At 38.5% G+C, this 20960-nt stretch overlaps 1 protein-coding gene across 1 annotated transcript; it reads right to left on the bottom strand.

The window, feature by feature from the left end:
• Nucleotides 1-1484: 1484 nt before the first annotated feature.
• On the bottom strand, nt 1485-20358 carry parp4 (poly (ADP-ribose) polymerase family, member 4). The gene is made up of 35 exons (XM_053496341.1): nt 20219-20358; nt 19600-19727; nt 18174-18369; nt 17728-17827; nt 17552-17630; nt 17349-17447; nt 17098-17256; nt 14796-14933; nt 14527-14685; nt 14197-14348; nt 12705-12836; nt 12515-12613; nt 12178-12361; nt 11940-12087; nt 11602-11744; nt 11244-11375; nt 11061-11147; nt 9861-10025; nt 9664-9707; nt 9499-9577; nt 9219-9356; nt 8934-9129; nt 8533-8603; nt 7786-7973; nt 7361-7460; nt 7092-7262; nt 6870-6950; nt 6669-6749; nt 6387-6482; nt 5963-6064; nt 3719-5261; nt 3382-3578; nt 2974-3076; nt 2576-2708; nt 1485-2481 (listed from the first exon to the last, which is right to left on the bottom strand). The coding sequence occupies exons 2-35, from the start codon at nt 19723-19725 to the stop codon at nt 2286-2288; spliced, it is 5817 nt and encodes a 1938-aa protein (XP_053352316.1). The 5' UTR covers nt 19726-19727; nt 20219-20358; the 3' UTR covers nt 1485-2285.
• Between the last annotated feature and the right edge of the window lie 602 nt (nt 20359-20960).

The raw sequence follows: 20960 nt of genomic DNA, 5'->3' as shown, positions 1-20960 counted from the left end.
TCACTGATTATTCCGTGCTGTCATCCAGAATATGATCTCTTCACCTTTCTTGCTCAACAGTATCTAAAGTGTCCTCGGCTACACTCAGAGATCCATCAACAGAACAAATCCACGTCAATTCCACTACACACTTTTCATTTCTAGACCACTACAACTATTCATGCAGAAGAAAAGCCCTTCAACTTTAACAAAAAGGAAATACTTGAGGAAAGTACAGATCCTGTGTTAAAAAGTAGACTGGCATTTGTTTATGTTTTTGGAGATGATTACACATGGATCTGCTTTAAAGAAATATGTACATTTCCATGGAACTGTATTAACTGAATTGAGTTGAAATATTAAACAACCCGACACACTGCTGTTCTCCTTCTTTTCTTGTAGATAAAACAAGAATATCTATGGATATATAACATGTTTATGTGTCTGAACTTGTGTTGTGCTCAAGGCATCTTTTATCCAGACCCAATCTAGTTCAGCATATGAAGCATCAAATACTGTGTAAAATAATAAATACTCGGAGAAGAGCTTGTTCAGCTTTGATCTCTCTGACGAACTTATTAATACAAAGAACTAACATTTTGTAAGGTTGAGTATCTTACACCTTGTTTACACTAAGTATTACTTTTTTTGTTGTCATCCAAATACACTCCTAGTTCGGTAATCAGAGAATAAATCACAGATAAGAAATCAGAAAAGTAGATCGGAAAAGATAAAGTTTTGTCTTAAATTGACTCCAGCGAGTTAAAATCCACACCGTTTCGCTTCATTTTCTCTAATTTCAGCTTTTCTAATTAATATTTATTGGTGCAAGTGTTTGTTTACATTGCATAAGTAGCTTATTAGTATCTTACTTTAAAGTAGATTATTAAATCCGCCCCAAACTCTTCAAAGAAGCTTGCTTCCCCTTTATGGATAAAACTAGCTTGTGTAAAGTAAATGAAGCATTAAAGGTCTGTTTTTTTCTTGCTTAAAGATCCTCAAGCCTTGAAATGCTCTCAACAGCATTATCAGTTAAGAGCATATGTGATGATTATTAGCTCCTTACAAATTACTCACTACAAATTACTGTACTATCATTTTAAAGGGTGCCTATTATGCAAAATTCACTTTTCAGTCATTGTTAGACATTCAGATAGATCTCCAGTTTGCAAGAACATACAAAAAATATTCTGCTGTTTGTCCTTTTTCCATTTTTATATTGGCCCCTATTGTGCCCTCATAGAGCAAGAGACCCTCTCCCACTCGATGCTTAGCTCAGCCCAACTCCGCTTAAATCCACTGGAGCATGCGTTAAAGCTATAGACACTAAAACAGCGTGTTTGGAAAAGGAGCAAAAAAAAGCATGCATGATCTGGATTGTTTCAAAACATTATTCTGTTTTAATAAAACACTGATCTTCTGTTTCCTGCTAAAAATGTGATCATGACCAAGGCAGACATATTTTCACTTAATAATTTCTAGTACAATACGATGTCCATTAAACCTTGTATATTTAGGAATTTACTGTATTTATTTTAGGAATACTGGGGGATCTTAAGTCTTTTGGAGACTTATGGAAAAAAGTGGGGTATAGCCTGGACGGGGTAACAGTTCATCGCACGGCACACACATACATGCTCATTCACACACTACAGGCACTTCAAGAATGACACTCAGGCTACTGTGCATGTCTTTGGATTGTTGGAGAAAACCAGAGTACCTAGAGAAAACCCACACTGCATGGGGAGAAGATGCAAACTACTCACACACAAACTCGAGGTAAGAATCGAACCAGAATTGAACTAGACTCAAACTGGATACGTGGGAATTTAGGGGGAAATTGTCACAAGTCACATTCCTTAAAAAAAAAGTAATAGCACACTACATCCGGTGGGGAGAAGCCCACAAAGCAGTCCAATCCCTTCACCAGTACACTCTGCATTAATCACCAAAAATAGCAGTAACAATAGTAAGTCTGCCCTGAGGGTAAAACAGGATTAAGTAATAGTACATAACACTACACAAACTGCAAATATCAGACAACATTACTGGTTTAAAAATGGCCTCCCCATCAAATTAATGATGATACTGAAGAACAATAACTTCTGTCAAAGAACCATGCAAAAAAAAAAACATTTAAAATATAATTATTTAATTGCTGCTATTGACTGGTTTAAAAGACTGAAACGTAAGTAATGGGTGACTGAAATGTTCCAATGGAAGGATTCTTCATTTCTAATATTAGTTTACAGTCCCAGGAGGAGTTAAAAGTCCAGAGGAGCTGTGCTGAGTAAAAAGTCTAGGTTCTACATGACCGGTGCTCTTCTCTGCAGCAAAGGGATCAGGGGTGAGACGGGGGGCAGCGGGTCCAATCCCAGGAGCTGGCGTGTACAGGACTCCCAGTCCGAGCCAAACTCCAGCCTGCTGCACACGCACGGGTACTGCCTGTCTGCCCAGCATACCCACTTCACTGCTCTCGTCACTGCTTCCCAGCAGGCCGGCCTACACAACAAACATGAGCAAAAGGTCACGATCAAAATCCCTTACCACAAACAATGCTGGAAAGTAAAGTAAAATGCAGAGTAAGATCTCTTGCCTTGGCTCGGGGTAATCAGTGAGGCGGAAGAGAGACTGAAACAGTTTCCCCTCTGCTATCTTCAACACTCGCATCAACTGTAGAACCAGCAGTGTGGCTACCAGCTTCAGGATGTCAGCATGAGCCTTTGTACCTGAAACACACACACAGGTCCATCACACAGGTGCCTAGATCTCAACCAAATCATGTACTTATTATAGAAACACCAATATTACTATCAATATTCAAAAAGATGTCTTTCGTTTGTCACCATCTATCCAAACTGCATTATATTCTGCAGAATGGCTTATTGTATTTATCTTCCTTGTAAATAAGTTTCCTTTTTTTTTTTTTTTAAAGCCCTCAATGATAATACAAGTGATGACTAGAAATTAAAGTGAAAAATAAAATAAGTTTACCCAAAGAACAGATGCCTTTCTCTTTTAGGAAGACATTAGCAAAGAAGTCTACATCCAAGCCGAGAAATCTACTTAGTGTCCCGGTACATTCCCAGTAGCCATCCTGTGTTAAAGATTAAAGATAAAATACAAATATAAATAAGAAAAACCGAATTCACAACACAAACAAGTATGTTGCTCATTTTAACCAGATAAATGCTTAAACTGGATTGACTGCTTTAAATTCAGATACCTCTATTAGCTGGATATCAACATTACATTAAATAATGTATGTTCTCTTATATGAACATTTAAAAACTTTAATTAATAGTAGTAATTACATTCTGATGTTACTTGCCCTCACTAACCATTGGCATTGTGTTTCTGGTGGAATCTACGCATGTGTGATGTACACAGACAGGCATGTACCTGGTGCTGGAGGTTTAACAGCTCCTCCCAGTTGATCCTGTCAGGTCGTCTGTATTGTTCTCTTATGCTGTCTGTCTCCACTTGGTCGCTTTCTGCTGTCTCAAGAGGACCTGTGCTGCGGGTCTCGTAGGCGTTGACCATCTCATGATCAAAACTGTGTGAACTTCGTTTTTTACTCCTTCTCATTAAAGACCGACCTGTAGTTTTGTAAAAGTTATAATCCACTGAACAGATTTCCACCATGGATTTTTTTTTTTATTTTTACAAAAACAATGTAATAGCTTAACCTTCAAACATGAATATAAAAATGCACAGCAAGTACTTTGGTTAAACATACCTACTGCTTTAGGAACAAAGCAAGGCTGAGCGAGGTCTGAGGCTCCATGATGCATATCAGCACTAGGAGGAGGAGGAGGAGGAGCAGCAGCAGCAGCAACAACAGGGGGTCTGAATTTAATGGCAGAAGATGATGGAGAGGCTCCGAAAACAGGACTTGCAGGACGAGCAGGGAGACTGAATTTAATACCAGAATAAGAAAAAGGGGCTCCAGGGGCAGCAACACAAGGTTGAGCTGAGGCAACAGGGGGGGGAGGGGCACTACAACTTTTTTGTAATGGAGTCTCTGATGCTGCCCTTTCACTAAATATAGCAGGGGCTCCATTAACATGGCTGGATAATGTAGCACGGTCTCCAAAAACAAGACTGGAAGATGTAGCAGGGGCTCCAATAACAAGACTGGAAAATGTACCAGGGACTCCAATAGAACCAAAAGAATGAGCATCATAGCTGCTTGTATTCCAATGAATAGGCAGGGAAGGAGGAACTGAGGCTTCAGATTCAACAGTATGAGGAAGGTCTCTAAAACTAACACTTGGAGGGGGAGTAGGGGCTGCTTTGGAACCAAAACTAGTTGAACAAAAAGCAGCAGTTCTTTGTCTAGCAGGTGCTCCTGTACTAGCAACAGCAGATGGAGAAACAGGAGCATAAGAAGGGGCACCTAAACCAGACATAGGCACATAATGTAGAGCAAAGTCGCTCAAAACACTACTAGCTCCTGGAGGTGGTGGAGGAGGGGGAGGGGCTGCAAGACCACCCGCAGGCCCAAATAGATCAACGCCACTTAAAACATGACTACCTCCTGAAGGAGGAGGAGGAGGAGCTGGAGAACCACCACCCCTCTCAGATAGATCATCCTGTCTCCAAACATGACAGGCTTCTGCAAGGAGAGAAGGAAGGCCTGCAGATTCATACATAGGCTCATCCCGATCAATGCCTCCCGAAAAATGACTGGCTCGTGTAGGACTAACAAAAGAGGACTTATGCGTGCGTGCAGGTCTAATCACACCTGCATATTGATCAATGTCTTTCATAACTGGACCAGCTCTATTATAAGTAAGGCGTGCAGAACCTAACATAGCCTCATGTCGAGCAAGACTACTTGAAACATGCCTAGCTCTTATAGGAAGAGTAGGATGAACTTCAGAAGTATTACTGAAGGAAGAAAATATCTTAGTGGAGGGAACTGAAGCAGGTCTTGAAGCACTAAGATCAAGGACATCAGGAGTATGCAAGGGTAGAGTGTCAGAAAGAGCAGAACCAACCATGCTGAAGCTTGGGCATTCACTGAAATAAGGGAGAGCGTCAGAGCAAGCACTCGTTTGGGCAAAGGAGGTAAATTCTGGAAACCCGGGTGAACTACTCTCTTCCTGGGCCTCCAAATTTAAAGCATATAAATCTAATAAGCTGCCGCCTTCAGCATATTCAGAATCTTCAGCATCAAAAAGGCAATAACCCATGTCAACTTCTTCCTCACTGTCAAGTTTTTCCTCGTCTTCCTCTTCACACAGTTGCAATCTCGTTCCTGTGGGTTCCACACCATACTGTGCAGAAAAGACAAAAATGGAATAGACAAAAGGAAGCTTTGTTAAATAATAAATTAAAACAATCTAAAGTACAGGTTCAACAGTTTGAATGTGTTACACTTATTCATTTAGTGTGCATGACTGGTTATTTTGTTTGATTGTCTGACTAATTTAGTATATGTAATATTTACTTTAAACAATATTTCTTGAATATTCCTTCAATAAGTTCCAAAATTCCTGAAGGTAACTACAGTGACAGTGCTGGGTAAAAAACACTGAAAAAGTGTAGAATTCCTGGTTCCATCAATTATGGCAACTCATCCAGGTGCTGAAGCTCTAAAGCAGCCCTAGACATTACACTACCACCACCATGTTTGACTGTTGATACAGTATGATTTACTTTTTATGAAATTCGATTAGATTAGGTTAGGTTTATGCCAGATGTAATGGAACGCACACAAAAAAATTCAACCCTATCAGTCTTATTAGTCCACAGAAAATTTGCCCAAATGTCTTAGGGATAATCAGATTACCGTTTTTTTGGCAAAATGTGTGATGAACCTGTTCTTTTTGTGTCACCTCCTATTTGCTATGTATGATTATCTGATTATCTTTAGGTGTTTTCATGTTTATTTGTGCATAATTTTAATAAAAGTTTCTTTCGGCTATTAAATGCATTATAAATAATCGTGATTATTGCCATAAATGAACAAAGATACCTCTTTCTGTTCTGTCCAGGCCATATAAGGAAGAATATCCACATCTTCTTCTTCAATGATCTTAGGGACGTTGGTAAAGCCAGAGTCAGGTTGATCCTGGTCCTACACAGAAATAACGACTTAAAATCACTGGACTTGGGCTTTGTGAGACAGAAGTGTCTATTCAATTTTTCACAGTTGATGTCCTCATCACTACAGCAACACACAAAGCTCAAGTACATTATTCATGCACATAAATATGCAAAATGGTCAAAAGTATATGAACACGCACAAGTGAGAAGTTTTTTTTGAGCATACTGCATATTGCTATTGCACACATCAGTCCAAAAATCTCCCAGAAGTGTTTAAAATCTAAACATTCTGCAGTTAGAAATGCTGTGTGCGCATGTGTTAAAATGTGTCTGTCAGGTATCAGTAGTCTTACTCGCTCTTCAATAGCAACAAAGCTGGTAAACTGGGACAGGATGGAGAACTCTTTACTGAGCTCGATGATGTAGGATTTCAGCTCTGCTTTCTTCCCCTGACACAGGCAGGAAAAACAGTCTTAGAACATTATTCAGTTTCAGACAAAGAACAGAAATGGCTATAACAGTGTTCTTTATCATATGGGTAGATTTTAAGATTGCATTTTATTATGTCAGACACTAGACTTTAAATAAAATATCTGCCTAAATGTATTCAATAAACATGCATGTATAGTGCAAACCTCGTGCTCTGCCTCACTGCATCCAAGGCTGCCATCCTCAAAGTCTCTGATGACTGCTCTTGCAGTGAGCTTGTGAAGGAACTAGAAAACGGAAACATAAAAACACCAATTTTTATAAAAAAAAACAAAAAACATTAACATTAAATATTAAGAAACAGACATTTCAGATCATTCAACCATATCTATGAGTCCAAATCTTACTGTTCCTTTAGTCTTCTGTAATTCTGTAGTAGAGACCATTGTCTCAATTTCCTTCCCACTCAGATCACCAAAGAGCGTGGCCTAAACCAAGGAAAACTCTCAAATTAAGTTCCAAAATAAAACTTAAAAAAAAAAGGCTACAATTGTTTTACAACAAGAACGTCTACATTATAACACATTTTGTAAAGTGAAAACAAAAAAAATGGAGTGATGCTGAAATACCCGTGTGCAGTGTGGGACAAATCCGTAGACCAGAGTGTGACAGTCGTTGAACAGGGCGTGGAGCTGTGAGGGAGCCTGAACAGGAGAAGGAGCTGTGGGGTTGAACTGCTGCCACTTAACTGCCACAGAACTGCAGCCTGGAGCTAGCATGCACCTCACCTGAGAATTCACCTACAACAGACAATCAGCAATGTCTCACCCACATGTCACACATATACAGTACACCGCTAGCCTCAACAGTAACTTCAAGATCATGGAGTGAGACTTACCTTCTCAGCCCAAGTGTGCTTTGTCTTTGTGTCAAAAAACTCATATGTTCCTCCACCTGCCTGAGCCAGCGCTCGCAGCATGTAACGATTGGCTGTTGGGCTACACACAAACACGAGCGGATTATCAGATACAGAGAAACAGACCTAGTGTGGCTGGTGAATAAGTACGAAACCCATATTATATATATAATTTGACTTTTGCCCACTTATTTAATGTTAATTAATCAGAAATTGTGAAAAAGTGCTTAATAAATTGAAATTAGAATCATCAATACAAGTTTACAAGTTTTAAATGTTTCTCAATAATGACAAAACTGTTGCTTTGGGGAACAGGTCTCTGTACATGTGTGTCTGTTGATTGAACAGATATTAATATTTAAATATACATTTCTGCGTCTAGCTCCAGAAAGCCGTTGAGTGCTTACTTAAGGCCGCAGGTGAAGAGGCGTGTGTGTCTGACATTGTTTCGCACCAGCTGCAGGGTTTGAGGCTGGTTCTGCACATGTCCATCAGAGATAAGCAACACATTTCTTATGCCACGTGAAGGAGGCAGCAGATTCAGGGTGCGCAGAGGTCGCCATAGCTCTGTGCTGCCACCAACAGGAGCCAAGGTCTGTGAAATTGTAATGATAAAATACTAATAAACTTCAAAGTGCTAACACTTAATTCTTGCAGAAGCATAGTACTGGACATGGATGAGCATAATATTGGACATGGATGATGGCTGAAGAAGTTCCTATATTTCATTTTCTTACATTCAAATCTTATGGGGATTAATAAAATGGTAAAAAAAATTCTCACATGTACTTTACAGCACAGTGAAATTATTTTTTGGGATATCACAGTTAGGAAGCAGGGGTCAAAGTTCAGGGTGAGCCAGGTTACAGCGCCTCTGGAGCAGATAGGGTTAAGGGCCTGGCTCGAGGGCTCAATGGAGGCAACTTGGTGGTGCTGGAGCACGAACCCCTGACCATCCGGTCAATAACGCAGTAACTCAGCCTCAACAGTTTGAGCCACCACTGCCTAAATGATGCATGTAACACTTCAATGTTGTTGGTTGAAGCCAACGCATTCACATAATTCACACAACAATTGCATTTGTGATGACATTTGCAGTACTGTATGTTCTACTCTGTAGATGAAGGTGGTGGTCCAGTCTTTGATTCACTCACCATAATGAATTTCTTGGCTTCGTCAAAAACCTCCTCTAGCAAACTTGCTGAAGGGAAGGCCTCTTTGTAGTCTACTCAACAACAGTGGGATAACACAAAGATAAATATCTTCCATGAAAAAGAAAAAATATCTACAGGCCTACCACAATCATTATAGTTGACTGGAAATTGTTATTAGAATAATAAAAATTAAAATAAACAATTTAAATGTTGACTATTGAAATATAAGCAATAGTCATTGATAATGAATAAAATACCAAAGTTGCTATGTTAAAACTCATGACAAGACCGCTAGAAATAAATAAATAAACCCAATGATAAATATACTTTTAACCTTACTGGAATCGTAACACTATGTAACATTTTGCTGTACATGAAGTGAGTGTGTCAGTGACGCTAACCAGAGCCGAAGGAGATGATGTTGACTCTTAGTGAACGGTCCAGTGAGTTGAGAACCTTCAGAGCAATCCTGCGTGCATTCAGCATTCCATCACCTCGCATGGACTCTGACGTATCCAGCATAATGATCACATCACTCACATCCGACCCAGAAACATCACTGGACTCGAACTGTGGATAAAACACCAGCATGCAGGCCTGCACAAGCAAATCACGCAGCGTCAGGGTTAATCAATTTTGTATGTTATCTACTACTGAGACTGAGTAAAGGATGACACTCATTTTACCTCGGTGTCCTTCTCTGGATGTTTCTCCACCCACATTCTTGGCATATGGATCTGGAACAGACTAAAGCTAAACCAGAAGCCATCAGTGCTGAGCATCTGGTCTGGTAAGGTGCTTACTACAGCCTTACAATCTGTCCTCTGAAAGAAAGACGGGATAAAGTCACCTCTATAGCAGGCTTATTCAAACAGTACATACAGGCATCTCAATAATATTAAACTGTATTAAAAAAAACATTACATGTACATTACTCTTAAATAAACAAACAAATACAAAACATACCTTGATTTTGATTTGATGAGAGCACTCCAGGTTAATGATCTCATAGGGCATCTCAACAGACATGCACAGAGAGAATTCTCTGAACGAACAGAGAAATATTCATGAGTACAGTCTATAGAGTAAATCAAATGGTATAAAACTGACCATGTCAGAACAAGTTCTCACCCCTCTGGTTGAAGCTCGTTCACACAGACCTTTTCAACGGTAGTCTGCAACACACACACACACACACACACACACGTGTTATTATTATGAGACTTAGCAATTTTATTAGTTGTAAAGAAAATTATACATTTCTGAATCACATTATAGAATTTATTTACTTAAGAAAAAATATTTATATGCTGACAAGACTGTTGTACCTGGGTTCTCTGGTTCAGTGCTGAGCTTTGCTGCCAAGGGGCCACACTGCCTGGCAGTGAAAAGACGATGGTGCCTGCTCTCACAACCAGCTCAGTGATGAACGTCACTTTGATCAGCACTGTGGCTCCCGGGGGCAGGTTTCCCACACTGATGGTGAACACATCCTGCAGCACACACAGATACAAGAGTATGTTTATGCACAGGATTTACAAAAATCATAAAAATAAAGATTAAATAACAGGCACAAATCCACTTTCACTGACTGATATGTGCTACAAATACAGTGCATATAAAGTACCAGTCAAAATTTATTTTCTACATTCTAGTACTATATTCGATTTTTTTTTTAAAACTAAGAAATTTTACATATGGCACTGGGTAATTAAGTAACAACAACAAAAAGTCTGTTTTTATTTTAGGACATGAAGGTCAGCTGTTTTGGAGCTGTTCTTGTAAGAACAGTATTGTCAAGTGCATTTACAAAACCCATCAAACACCATGACGAAACTGGCTCTAATGAAGGCAAAACCAAAACTTACCTCTTGTGCAGAGAAGAATTACAATGGTACTTCAGCATACGAACGACTCGCCTTAGGAATTTAGGAAAAGTACAATTTTGCAAGAAATTAGCCTCGGTATGGGAAGTATTTTTCGGCATACGAGCAACCAAACCAAGCCAAAACAAATGGCAGCTTGATCACAAGTTGCTTGTACGCCCGGGAGCCGTTCCAAACTTGTTTGCATCAGTGAAAAGCCTAGCGATACGAGATGACATTATTTTTTTTAATAAATTTTTTTTTTTGCATTTTGTGCTAAAAGCAAGAACAGTAGTAGGAAAAAGGAACCACTTTAAGTTTAATTTTTAAAGCAGCCGGTGCCAATTTTTTTCCGCAATAAAAAAATAACTTGTCTCGGGAATAGATTAAATTTGTATACCAAGGTACCAGCCACAAAAATCACCAATTAACGGCATCCCAGAAAAAAAGCTTTACAGAGGATAAGTAGCAGACACAATATTGCATATCTTGGATACCTTCAGCATTGTTTTACAATGTGGAAAGAAATAAAACAAAAAAAGACCATAGGATTAGAAAGAGTGTACAAATTTGTTTGACTGGTACTGTATACACACACGCACAGAGACACACATACATATCTACAGTATACACAGATACACAGCAATAAGGAGAGAAACGCACAGGTGCATCCTGGTCCATCAGGTAGGCTCCATGGCCTTTCTCTATTGCCTGTTTATATTCTTTACGTGCCTGCTCCTTCTCCTTAACCTAAGAGAAAAAGAAATAGAGAGCGGATAACATGCATTAGATTGAATACTATTTATTATTATAGCAAAAGCAGAAACGTATGCTTAGAAAGGCCACCTTTCCAATAACATGTTTCCCGTTAATGAAGGCTTCAAAGCCACACACTGCTGCAGTCTCTTCCAGAGGAAACACATACTTTGCCTCAATAGGAAAACTGCTGTTATTTGTGTATGTCTGAAAAATGATGACCTGTTAACAAAATGAGAACAAGAGTTTATTTTCTGAACATATAATTCTTTAAATATCTTGTTTATAAAATTAAGGATATGGTTTTGTGTTTATGTGCCTAAGAAATAACCTAAATATTATTTACTGCAAAAAGAAAAAAAATTATTAAAGGCTCTAAATGATAATTTTTTAAACAAACTGTACTGCAGTATGTACCAGTCAGTTATTCATCAATGTAATACTTTACCTGAGAGAGAAGGTCCATTAGTTTACATCTCACATGTACGGCCTGCAGGGGGAGTGTCTGACCATTACTGTCCAACAAACCAGCAGTCACATCCTCCAGAGGGTTTTTGGTCTCTCCTAAACCTTCCCCATCATCACTGGACACTAAAGGATTAAACAAACACATCCACATACACATGATTACCATGTCAAGTGGGTATGGGTCATAACCGTGATGTTCATCTCGCACATGATGTCATCACATTATGCAACATTATACAACAAATATAACAGCTTCTACTAAAATCATGGTGTATACACACAGGAATGTCTATAGATTAGTATTTATAAACCACTCACAGAGGTGAGAAGATGATTCTGAATCTAGAGGCGCTAGTGTCGTGTCAACGTGAGGCTGAAAGTCCTTGATTTCATCCTCATTTAGAAAATACTGAACAACATATTTCAGCCTGATCTGGTCTGTGTTATAGACCACATATTCATCATCCTGCAACACAGACACAAACATAATGCAGAGTTTCAAAAGTAGCTCTACGATTTTTCCTCTTAAGAGAGACAGTTTATATTTAAGATGGACCTCAAAATCAGATTGTGTTCTTCGTGTACGGCGGACTCCATGCACACTGTTGTAGCCCTCAGGAGCGCAGGTCAAGGTGAAATCCCTTTTATGCAGATCTTGACACTGGCCCAGAGCCACCTCACACACCAGCAGGAGCCGACAGCCATCAGTCACACTGGGTTTGGAATACTTCATCGACGTGCTGGAACAGAAACTGGACATTAAACACCTAAAATATGTGACATTACACACATATATATATATATATATATATATATATATATATATATATATATATATATAAGACCCCTCTCCCAGCTTTCATAATTTTAAATAACAACATGAAAACACTGACTTTAATGAGTCACTGAAGTAGATGCCGCTTCCCAGATTCCCGATGTCTGTTCTTTCGATTCCATGCTGCTCTACTCCAACTCTGGGCAGTAACAAACCTCTGGAAATACAAACAAAATTCAAAATCACTTTGACGTACTGTTGTGTCAGTCCTGAATATGCGTGATTTAAAAAACAAAAGAGATTTTCACCGAGACAGGATTCCGACCAGGCTGCTGGAGGCAGTGGAATGGAGGAGAGACTTCACGTTGCCGAGATCATTCCTAAACATATGAAGCTCTGTGCCTCTACTCACACGAAGTATCTGCTGGATCTGAGCTGGCCTGCAGAATTATTAAAGATTTACATAATATAGCTTTAGAAAGATAGACAAAAACAGTTTGTTGACTAAAAGCAACAGTTTGACAGCAAAATGACAAAACTCCATTTTCGCAGTTTTGAGATAAACAGCAAGAAAGATTACAATCTGTTAGGAAATATAATGTGTATTATTTATCTGAGTCACAACAGTGTTAAAATCCACAAAGGGCAAAATGGTATGTGCAATTGTTTCGGGTATATCAATGTACATTTTGTATGATGCTGAAAAATGCTATAACTTAAAAATAAATAAAATTAGCCAAATCCAATATGATCACTTCAAAATAACAGTGTGGGTAGTCTGTCCTAAAGATTTCCACAAACAACACGTGTATCTCATGTTCACTTTTTGCTTCATTTTCTTTCAGAAATATTTCTTACTATTAATAATATATGTGACATTACAGTATGACCCCCCCTGCACATGACAAAACACTTTCTTCCTTTTATAATTTTAAATAACTACATGAAAACATTGTATTGATAAACCTTGGATTGCAAGCATAATTAGCTCTGTAAATGTGCTTGTATATCAAAGGCTCCTTATATCAAAGCCAAATTTGATCATAAGAAATAATGGTATCGACGATTCATTCCACAACCCAAAAAACTTAATATGAAATGAATGCACTTCATCTTAGAAAAGATTCGTGGTTGTAGTAATTGAGACCAGAGAGGAGAGAAGGAGGAAGCTGGGGGAGACGGTGTAGGACAACTTTCACAGTAAAGTGTGTTTCACTCACACACACACACACACACACACACACACATGTATGCACAAATGTTGACATGTGCACTGAGACAGAGCATGGAAGCCAATTACCCACAATACTGCTCGTATGTCAATACCTTACTTTTACAGAGTTAAAATTGATTTAAAATCTTTGCTCGTCTTGTGAAACACTCACAGACCAAGGTACTCGCAATTCAAGGTTCCACTGTATTACTAATAATTTAAGTGCATCATTATTACTTAAGTGCATCAGGGCTCCAAAATGCAGCAAAACCAGTCCTAGTGATAGTTCAAAGCTTTCAAAGAATAACAACAAATCATTTTTAACAAAAAATGGTTTGTTACAAATAAGCATGTGTGCCGGAAGTAAAATGAATGTGTGCCAAAATAAATGAAATTCCAAAAATGGTATTTATCTTGATTTGCTGTCAAACTGTTAAAATATTAAATATAGAATTCTGACAACATTTGAAACATTTCTGCACATAAATGTGTAAATAATGTGGACATTAGAAAAATAATATCCATAAAAATTAAAAAATGTTTTTAGTCCACTGAACAAACGCTGATGGAGTTTACACTGCACCTACCTGTCCTCCAGAAGCTGAGAGACAGACAGAAACTCTGCACTTTGTGGTGGCACCTGCTCTATACTACACCTCAGAGCACGATATTTCCCCAGAGAAGATGGACTTGGGTTTCCCAAAGTCGCCTCCGACATGTTCAGAATATCTCTGATCAGCTGAGGGTGTCAATATGGATACATCAGAGTTTACAATACTGTAGATACTGACTACATTATAGCAACAATTACAAAAAAAAATTATAAACATACAACTAAGCAAAATACAACACACAGAATAGTTCATTAAATATATACAGAAAATATGTCATGTTTTCAATATTGTTATTAATATTACCTGACAGAGATCTAGTTTCTGGGAGACCAGCTTGTTTTTTGAGTCTGGCTCTCTTATTCGAAGAGGTAGCAGAGTCTTGACTTCCTCCAGCAGACCCTTTACTTCATCCTCACGCTGACTCTTTTGAACCTGCAGCAGTAATCCTTCCACCCTGCTCACCTGCAGCAGCACAAATCACCGGGCACACACATGCAAACACAATGGTTAGATGTATCGGTCATCCTCCGTATACAATATCTATAGTCTTTCACAGTGTCTTAGAGTCTTACGTCATTGAGACTGATGCTGGTAACAGGGACGGTCAGGATGCTGCTAAGTGAACCGAGAGCTTCCGTCCAAATGAGTTCCACAAAGGTACCCACTTCCTGTGAGACTGTGCTACAGTTCAGCTTCTCCTCCAACAGCAGCTGTCAATCACACATAGTTCTAAAAATGAGACTATATAAAGTTCTAGTGTTGCACTATTTTGGAACTAATAAAATATCGCAGTACTAGAGTTTTGAAAATGTTATAATACTAACAAAAACAAACAAAAAAAACCAATACAGCAGACCTTGAATAGAGTGGTAAAAGAATTCCACGCCACAAGTATTTTCACCTTAAGAACTGAAATTTTGCAAGAAATTTGCCTTGGCATGCGAAGCCAACATTTTTGGCATACAACCGAACTAAGCAAACCGAACGCTGGTCAAGTTGTGCATATGTATATATATATATATATATATATATATATATATATATATATATATATATCTGAAACGAGCAAGTTATAGCAAGTTATTATATATATATACACACACACTACCATTCAAAAGTTTGGGGTCACTTTCATGATGGTTTGAACTGTTGAATCTCCTTTGAACAGTTGATATTGAGATGTTTCTGTTACTTATGCTCTGTAAAACTTCATAACGCCTCTAATCTGAGGTGCTGTTAATTGGTCTCTAAATTTCTTTTCGTCTGTAGCAGGGGTAGGTTTTGGTATATTTTTTAGAACCACGTGTACCAAGATGTTAAGCCAGGACCGTAGCAAAAAGAAAAAAAAGCTATTTTTAGTTTCATTTTTAAAGCAGCCGGTGCTAAAAGAAATCATAAATTAAAGTTAAGTGAGGTTTAATGTTAATTTATTTCATATTTTGTTTCATTTACATGTCTTTTCTAAATGCATTGAGTGTTTTAGATGCAGAAATATGATTAACGTATAGAGCTGTAAATTGGTAATAATTTGTGGTGTCTAAAACGGATTCTCTGAACTTAAATAATTTCTTATTGTACAATGCGGTTTTGTGATATGGAATTTCGAAGTACTCGCCTTCGGAACTTATTAAGTTTGTATGCCAAGAAACGTATGACAAAAAAACGTATGCAGAGAAACGTACGCCGAGGAACCATATTATGCAAATATATCTATACTTTGGCTATACCTGTCAAATTAAACACAATGCTGATAATGATGAAGCGAGAAAACAACATTAAGAGACAAAGTTGCTAGCTAAATTGCTAGCAATTGAGCAAAAGTGAAGCACTTTTTTACTGTGGTCAAAGAGAAGGAAGCAACAAGGTGTGAACAAGAAGTATAATATGAAAATATTTTAGGTAGTGTAAAAAAATGGTGAGCTCCAAAACCCTATAGCACTGTAGCAAGCTTTTAGTTTACTTCCCTGCTATGTCCATGAAAAACAAATAGAGTGACAAAAAGCCTCTCTGCAGTAGTACAAAGCCTACTTTACATATTTGCATAGTACTGAAATGTCCTCCATGATGTCATATTTAAATGACAGTGTCTGTGAGACAGACTGTGTCTGTGTCCCCTAACCACAGAGAAACTTTTCCACCACTTACTGTATAGTATACGCCCCCCCAAGCTAGAAAACAAGTCATAACAATATTCTCTTTGCCCACAACAGAAATTTATCAATGTAATTTGTAATGTGCATCTCTATAAGCCAAGTCACACACCTGATTGTGCACAGAGAGATTTGGCCATTACCTTTTTAATGTCTCATCTGTACTGTATAAAGACAGCATTTTTTTCTTGAAACATTATCCATCAATATGACTGCCCTAACTCTATATTATGATGTTGTCTCTAATCTCTATGCCAAATTTATCTGGTTCAGAGTACCAAAATATTAAGATTTTTGACAGTATCAGTAATAATAGGAACAAAATGGTATTGTGTCAACATGAAATCCATCTTTAAATAAGCAGACAAAGCAAAATAAGAATATTACTAATTTACCTCAACATTATTAATATGTAATATCATTGTAATGAAACCTTATGCTGATTTAGTACGCTGTAATAAAAGACTGTACAAAGTGTCAGTGCTTCTTAATAAAAATACACTGAATAACTTTATCTTATTTAGCCTACACACAGTATATGGCCTTCAGAGGATTATGGATATACTGAGACAATATTAAGGCTTAACACAAAAAAAGCCTCACCTTTAGCAAAGCTGTAAAAACATTTCCCCTGACCATCAATGATCCATCACTTTTCATAAAGTTTACGTACAAAAAAGAAAAAAGAAAAAAATGAATTCAAGTTATGCTGTGTGGGACCGACCTGCTGTAGGCTGTCGGAGATCAGCTTTTCAGCCCATGGGGGTAGTGTCTGTGTCTGAGTGAAGCCTTGGACCTGCAGGTCCTTCCTCAGCATCAGATACGCCTCCAGAGCATCCTCAGAGCTACAGCTGTGCACCTGCTTATCCAAAATTACACTCTTCTGCAAAAGAAAAAAAAATAGTGTATTATAGCATAATATGTAATATTTAGTGTACAACCCTGTCCCTCTTTAGGTAAATCCTGTAAGTGCACCTCTTTCTCATGCACGATGGAGCTCACAACACGATACTGCTGTCCCGCTTGGCCTTTGGCACTCTGGAGCTCCAGAACTGACCATATCTTTAGATGGGCCTAAAACATACACACATATGCTACTCAACTAGTTTAAAATACTTTTTCAATACTTTTAGTTTGAATATCATTTCTACACTGCGTGAACAATATTTTTAATTCACCTTGGCCAAAATGGAGTACTTGGCAACGTGAAATTCTGAAGGAAATTCTGGTATATCGTCATCATTGTCCTTGTACACTCTGCAAAATATGATTTATCAGTGTACAGCATAACTTCAGCTACTGAGTATAAAGCACTGTGCACCACCTGAACGAGACGCTGTAAATATAAGCACACCTGAATTGGCCCAGGTACGTCCCATCCTTCACTTGATTGGCAGCTTTCTGATCATGAATCCCATGGTTTTGGGGCTGGGACTGATGTCTGGACTTCAGCCCTGCTCAGAGTTCAGGAAAAGTTTTCAGCTCGTCATAATTAAAACCTTACACATTTCTGTTTAATGTTTCACCATTTACCACAAGACAGTTTTCAACAGAGCTCTTGGTGACTCACACACCCACTTCTCCAGTTACATTAGTCACATTCTTAAAAGAGAATGTCTAAAATGAACAAAACAAATAACACCGATCAACGTGTCACAGTTACAAACGGCTCTTTTGTCCTCAACACTCCCAGTCTCCCTTAAACGTTCAACAACTCATGTGTTAATCAGGTCTAAATAAACATATCTGCAGCCACAATGATAGATAGATGTATACCATATATGTTAAAGAGTGTAATACCAGGGTGTAGATCTTGTTCAGGTGCGAGGTCTGAGCTCAGTGGGCTTAAGACATGTTCTTGGACAGGTAGCAGAAGTCCTTTCTCCAGGCAATTCCACACATACTGCGGACTGACCACAGGTGTCTGGTGTTTCTGAGCGCTCCTCCACCTGCTGGTGCTTAAGCTCTCCAAATTGTTCGTAACCAGAAACGAGCACTAGAAAGAACAAATAATCTTGATTTCTAAGTGCATATTTTATTACGATACAAACATCTATCACTTTATTATTCACACACACTTTGTTATTCACACACACACACACACACACATATATATGTGTGTGTGTGTGTGAATAATAAAGTAATATATGTTTGGATTGTAATAATATATATATATATATATATATATATATATATATAGTATAAACATCAGCCATAACATTATGACTATCTGGCTAATATCGAGTAGTTTCCCCTTTTACCACCAAAACAGTAATGACCTATTTTGGTGGCAAAAGTGTGTTCTAACCCCTTTCTATTGGAACCAGCATTAACCTTTTTCTCCATCTGAGCTACACTGCATCAGTCAGCCTCGTCTGCCCATGAACCTGTCGCCAGTTCACCGGTTTTCTTTTCTTGGATCACTTTATTACAGTATGTCCTGACCACTGCAGCCTGGGAACATCCCATCCCACAAGAACTGCAATTTCAGACTTTCTCCACCCCAGTTCTCTAGCCATTACTATCTGGCCCTTAATACAGTAGCTACGGTTTCAATATCTCGTTACAATTGCGTCTGGAAGTGGATGGGATAAATTAGGCAGCAAGTGAAGCTTTTTTCTAATGTTAATGTATTGGAAGCAGAAGAACTGGGCAAGTATAAGGATCTGAGTAACTGAGTAAGGGGCCAAATTGTGATGGCTAGAGGATTAGGTCTGAGCAGTTCGAAAACTGCAGCTCTGCTGGGTTGTCCCAGGTCTACACTGGTCAGGACCTACCAAAAGTGATCGATGGAAAGTAAACTGGCGACAGGGACATGGGTGGCCAAGGCTCAGTGATGCACATGGACAGCGAAGGCTGGCGCGTGTAGTCCAATCAAATAGATCAAAATATTGAAGAGCTGGTTGGGATGGAAAGTGGAAATAGGAAGACACACAGCGCATCACTGTTATGGTGATGACCTATTGGTCATAATGTTATGGCAGATACAGAGTTTATATATATATACACTGTGTATATGTACTCTGTATCACACGGAACATGTCTTACATCCCCACAATTGCAAAACCACATGTTTATCTGCAGTATAGTTACTGATTAATTCATTCATAGTTACTCAATAGTAAGCTTTAAGAAGCGTAACTCTATAGGCTGAGAGATTAAGTGGATCTAACAGTGGTGTGTGTGCAAGAGACCAGAAAAAACAACAACAACAACAACAGCATACCTTCTGGTTCACTATATATGATATATTTCCTCCATTGTCCAATAGAGCATTCGTAAGCTTTCTTTTCTCTTTAAAGGGGGTGTGTTTCAGGTCCAGGACCACAGAACAGTCACTGAATATAGACATTACTGTGGGAGACAGAGAGAGACAGAGACAGAGATAAAGACAGGTAGACTAATCAAACACGGATGTGTTGCTCTGCACTGGATTTCTGTTGTGTGGTGATGTGCAAGTTACAAAAACAACTCAAGAAATAAGCCAAGGGCTACATCCCAAATAGCTGACTATCACACTTAATAGGTACCCTAGGTTTAATGTGTTTCGGATTGGGACAGAGCCGAGAGTAAAGAGTCTTTGCTGCGGGCCTGCGGGGGAAAAACCCGACAGCGTCGTCACTGATGCTGGACTTTATATTCTGTTTTTGAACAACTGTACGTGCTAACATTTAAGGACTCTTTCCCTTTAAATAAATATCTCTAAAATAATGAACTTGTTACCGTAAAAGCTTAGAAGTTAAACGGAGTCGTACAGCATTAATTTAAATACAACTAAATACGGGCAACATTTACTCAATACAATAAAATAGTGTTTTATTTTCCGATGTAAAGCTGTGACTTACCTGACACTCGGAATAAATCACAAAGTCTTAACCGTTTGTCGACGCTGATTTCTCCCTTACAGTCGGAACTGAAAGTCTTATTATAAACAGAGTTACTTCCCGGACAGCAGCCGCACCAGGCCACGCCCCCTCAACCCAGTAGACCAATCATGCGTTAACTGTCGCCACCTCCTGGTACGTTTTATTATTACATCTATTTACAATCAGTAGGATTCATTCACGAATGGTACAGTATTATTAAAGTAAGAATATTTGTTTTTAAAAAAAAGTGTGTAAAACTTTAATATATGCATAATTTTACAGAAATTTTACTCTTTTGTAAAAATAATTAAGAATGGTTGAACCAAAGTTAATAGGCTATTGTGTGTGTGTGTGTGTGTATATATATATATATATATATATATATATATATATTCAGTGTATAGCGGACGCAAATTCAAAATTAAAATTTCTCCACACAAAGCTTTAATCTAAAATGATTAATGAATCAGTAGATTGTTCATCTATTGCTTAACGGGAACTGGTGGCTCAGTGGTAAGGTGTTTTGCCTGCCATGCGGCAATTCATAGCCAGGTAACATGATGCAGTGCCAGCACCAAGCTCGGATAAAATGGGAGGGTTGCGTCAGGAAGGGCATCCGGCATAAAACCTGTGCCAAGCTGCGCCTGTGCGAGCCGGACGGTCCACTATGGCGACCCCTTGCCAGGAGCAGCCAAGAACAAAGACCAACAACAACAGACTG

Source organism: Clarias gariepinus, chromosome 5 (genome assembly GCF_024256425.1).
Source record: "Clarias gariepinus isolate MV-2021 ecotype Netherlands chromosome 5, CGAR_prim_01v2, whole genome shotgun sequence".
NCBI lineage: Eukaryota > Metazoa > Chordata > Actinopteri > Siluriformes > Clariidae > Clarias > Clarias gariepinus.
The sequence above is the reverse complement of the archived record's forward strand: the minus strand, read 5'-3'. Positions and strand labels throughout refer to the sequence as shown.